This window comes from Perkinsus marinus (genome assembly GCF_000006405.1).
Source record: "Perkinsus marinus ATCC 50983 genomic scaffold scf_1104296967460, whole genome shotgun sequence".
NCBI classification, from domain to species: domain Eukaryota; phylum Perkinsozoa; order Perkinsida; family Perkinsidae; genus Perkinsus; species Perkinsus marinus.
The window spans coordinates 4,531-9,028 of NW_003203537.1; the positions used below are offsets into that span (position 1 = coordinate 4,531).

Genomic DNA, 4,498 nt, shown 5'->3' on the forward strand with positions numbered 1-4,498 from the left:
ATCCTCAGGAGTCCCATTCAATAGATCCATGTTCCAACGCTCCGCATTCTTATCGACGCTGCTCGCATATGTCATAACCTGTGGTGAAGGTGCTTCCGACCGCACACTGCTTAAGATATCTTATCGTGGAGCCCCGCTTGACATTCGTCTCGTGCCAACTATGATATCACAGGCCGCTGCAGTCTCTGGTGAAGGAGCAAGCTTCCTCAGCCAAGACGACCGTGAGTGCGAAAGATGCTTTGCGCTGGATGGCATGATCTACGACTTGAAAGCTGTAGGTGTCCAAATTGTAGAGTCTACATGCTCCGTTGGTTACGAGCAAATTCTGAACTATTTGAGGAAGGCTAGAGCCATGCTAGGCATCCAATTTTACTGCGAGCCCGACTCTGTGGTCACCATCAACCCGATCAACGGGCCGATTGAGGCATCAGAAACTTGTACTGGCGGCAATCCCGTTCTTGGCACCAACGACCCCGGTTCTTCTTGCCAGCGTAACCTCGAGGTCATCAACATCGGACAAGCATGGCGTTATGCTCGCGAAGCTAAGCGCGAACTAAAGGATATCGTGCTGGCCATCAGCGACACTGGAGTTGATATGACCCATCCGGATCTGGTTGGTCAGTTCTGGAAGAACCCGAAAGATGGCTCCATCGGGTATAACTTCATCACGAACAGTATCGATGTTACTGATGACAATGGGCATGGTACTCACTGTGCTGGCAATGCGGCCGCCCACACTAATAACAGCATTGGCATTGCGGGAGTGGCGAATATCAACGGCTCGGCACCCAAGGTGAAGCTAATGATCTTGAAGTTCCTCAATGCCGGGGGAGGGGGATCGGCTAGTGGCGCAGTGAGGGCTCTCAACTTCGCGGTTGAGAATGGGGCTGCAGTATCCTCCCATTCTTATGGTGGTGGCTCAAGTGATATCGTGAGAATTGCATTCGAGAATGCCGCCGCTGCTGGACATATCACTGTTGCTGCCGCCGGAAATGAGGGAGTGAGTCTCGAAGCCTTCCCAACCTATCCTTGTTGCCTCGCGAAGAATATCCCATCCATGATCTGTGTTGCTGCCAGTACTTCCAACCCATCCGAGAGCATCACTCTAGCTGACTTTTCGAACGCTGGCTCGGTTACAAAGGTTGCCGCTCCTGGTGTAAACATCTACTCGACGATTCCTGTTGACACTTATGGTTATAAGAGTGGCACATCGATGTCGACCCCTACAGTTGCCGGTGTCGCCGCCTTACTCGCTACACTTGGTCTAGTGGGTGAGGACATCACCAATGCTATTGTTGCATCTAGGAAAATTGGTGTACCCAATCAGTTCAATCTACCCGACATCGGGGAACTAGATGCACTCAATGCAACCCATATTGCCCTCGATTCCATCCGTCGGATGGCATCCGAGGCTACTGAAGCCCCTTGAGAGTTTGAGATTTGGGTCGTCGTTGAGTCAGGTACCCTCGTTCAATCTCCTTTACTGTTCGAAGTAATGACTATCGAAAGATGAGAATGACATCATGAGTGTCATTAAGTCTGCTTCGAACGCTTGTCTTGTCGTTTACGAACATCGTTATGAGTCACTTTTCTCCATTTCATCTTCTAACAGTGATCTAAAGCATTCTTGATCTGTCATGGGCTACACTTGGTGCCACCAAGTTGGTGGTCCAGACATCCGTCATCAGAATATTCCGTCATGAACATCTTGAGCGTAAATGACAACGGATTTCTAAATATTTATTCAGTCCTTGAGTTCAGTCTCTTTCCCGGTCTTTGCCAGCAGGGTTCATGACGGACACAAAACGTCTGTTGGCGACAAGTCGGCCTACCATCACCGTGACATGGTTACACTTACTCGCCCACCCGAAACGAGCTTCTTTCGCGGAACAATAGAACATCGACTCGATGTTTTCGTCGCTCGAGCCCTATGCAGTGTATAACCAAGGGCTCTGTGCCGATGTATGCAACTCAATACGGCCCTGTTGGGTATACCAAGACATGATTATACACTTATGAGTAACAAATGGGATGGTATAGCTTAGCTAATATATTAGCTGATACAAATGGGACAACGGAGTCACAGATGTGATGGACTGCACACCGCAACAGTCTCAACTGACAACAGTTAACGTAATATGTTCCCATATCAGCACAACTATGCAGCAAGATACACACGCTCGAAGAAACTGGCTAATCGCGAGGTCCAGGAACGCCTAGTCACACAACGACGAGCAACAAATTCGGGTTGAGATTCTTGGCATATTCCTACTCCTGGTGCGAGCCTGCACTACCCGACATGATCCACAAGAAAGCGAATTCGCGAGGTATGCTGTGTTCGTTCATCTATATTTGATACTTATCGAAAACGCAAGTCAATTCGTTCAAAAAACAATTATGCCAAATTAAATAGAATAGCATCTGTCATCTAGTCGGATATTCAGACAATTGAAATGCTGAGTGTGCAGGTCACTCGAAAGGCTGAATTGCTCCTCTCGGATCTGGAATAGGAAGATGTTGATGGTTGAGAAGTGATAAGTGGCGCTCGCTAGAACTCAACATACCAGATTGCATACGTGATAGTCAAAAGCAAATCCTTCCAGTGTTATCGATTCGCTCACCTGCTGGAAAACTGCCATTGAACATTAGGTCATCACCACTTGTAAGAATATGAAGTCTCAGTAGGCGTGTCACTGCGCGTGATGGCGACTCGACACTGAAATGCAACTCATTGTGGAGCCCCAATACTGCAAGAGGCTGTGAGGTCACAGAATCCTCACAGAGATAACAACTCCCACTGGGCGTTGAGAATCGTCACATATTTTACCATAACTCCCACAAATTCCCAAAATTGGCCAAAAAGTAAAATGCCACTCACTCAGGTGATTTCAAATCCACTGAAGACGCTCCCAACTCGTGCAGCTGTTCGATAAACTTCGCACAACGGCTCCGCAATCTGAAGCTGATAGTCAATTGAACCTCATCAGACGATTCCGTTACAGTGCATTCTCCTCCTCTAAAACAGTGTTACGATCACATAAAGTCCGAACCTGCTGGTTCAACTCCTCCAGCGTCTAAAATATCAACAACTCCGTGCACGGAGACTTTCCCGCGACACAATACCACAGACAGGTAGTCAAAGGATGATACTAATGAATAGGGAGCTGTGGCGCGACTCACGACTCCTCACTGGTCGCTTCAATGTGTGGAGCCCCATACATGCCGGGCAAAGGCCAATTCCAGAATAGACTCTATTCAAGAGTGTGAACTTCGAGGCAATAAAGGTGAATCAAAACAACACTACGATCAAAGTCAGATCATGCTCAGTTGCTCAACAGTGGTGGGTGTTGGGAAGCGAGTTGGACCAGCTCAGCGGAGAGTATGGTCCATCCCAGATCCAGCATCCACCACAGGATAGAGTGAGCGGTGAGCGATCACTCTCTTTGTTCACTACGAGGAAACCCATTACGACTAGCCGGGCATTTTCTGTTGAGCGTTGTACTCCCTCTATAGACCAAATTCTTCTGTGCTATAATAACAAGGAGGCCGATCAGATCCGACTCGAACCACTTTTCCGAACTATATCATTTCATAATCGTTTAGAGAGCACTGTAGAATCATTTCCAAACCGTGAGAGCAATGAACCCACCTGCAAGATCTGCAACGTATTAAGAGGCGCTAACGACGGACAGTTCCGTCTCGGCACCGGATCGTCACAGCTGGTCTGATTTTATTCAAAATAGAGTTTTCCTCTTCATCCACGCTGTAGGAGAAAAAGCCGATTCTCACCCTCCGAATGTGGTTCATCATATCGCTAGAATGAAATGATTCCTTCCTACGAGCGAAATTTTGGGCCACCACATCGGTATCGACCTGCCTCAACGAGTTGAAGAGATCCTTGATGTTTGCCCCCGTTTGGGAGCCACTGCCAGCAAACTCGTTGTACAATACCAGATTGAGGACCCCTCGCACTCGACGACCTTCCTCGGGAGGCACGAACATCCTCGCTGGGAACCCTTGTGCCACGAGAGTCTCCATGTCGACCTCACAGCAGGCTTCGTACTCCTCCATGTCCTCGTGAGCTTCAGCTAGGATAACGACTTGATCTGACTCAGATCATCTGAGCAACAATAACTATGCCAACGCCTATCACTAATCGGGATGCCTCCTCTAGGAGGCCCCATCTTAATTCTTACTATATACGCACCTTGTTCCTCATCCCACCTTAACTAGGAAAATTATGTGTCGTTTTATGAGAGTGAAACATGGAGGGATACCATTATGAACGATTCTCTTTCTGTTGATGTATAGCATTAGATCAGGAGCGGAGTTATAAATATACTCCCCCAGTAAAAGTTGGTATTTTGAGGCGCAATTTTAACACGTGTATGCTGAGAATATGTGGACAGAACTTTTTACCGGTCTTTGACTTCTCACTAACTACGAAGAGTAAGGCTCTGAAACTTGGAGGTCATATCAGGTAAAGCATAAGTACATG

At 47.7% G+C, this 4,498-nt stretch overlaps 2 protein-coding genes across 2 annotated transcripts; one reads left to right on the plus strand and one right to left on the minus strand.

Annotated features, from left to right (window-relative positions):
• Positions 1 to 27: 27 nt before the first annotated feature.
• On the plus strand, positions 28 to 1,429 carry Pmar_PMAR028049 (Thermophilic serine proteinase precursor, putative; the record flags this gene model as incomplete). Its single annotated transcript, XM_002768693.1, has 1 exon — positions 28 to 1,429. Exon 1 carries the CDS (start codon positions 29 to 31, stop codon positions 1,427 to 1,429), a length of 1,401 nt encoding a protein of 466 aa, XP_002768739.1. The 5' UTR covers position 28.
• A 2,385-nt stretch (positions 1,430 to 3,814) lies between these two features.
• Pmar_PMAR028050 (hypothetical protein) lies at positions 3,815 to 4,106 on the minus strand (the record flags this gene model as incomplete). Its single annotated transcript, XM_002768694.1, has 2 exons — positions 3,815 to 3,835; positions 3,874 to 4,106. Coding segments are annotated over 2 exons (254 nt in total), but the record flags the coding sequence as incomplete, so codon positions are not given.
• Between the last annotated feature and the right edge of the window lie 392 nt (positions 4,107 to 4,498).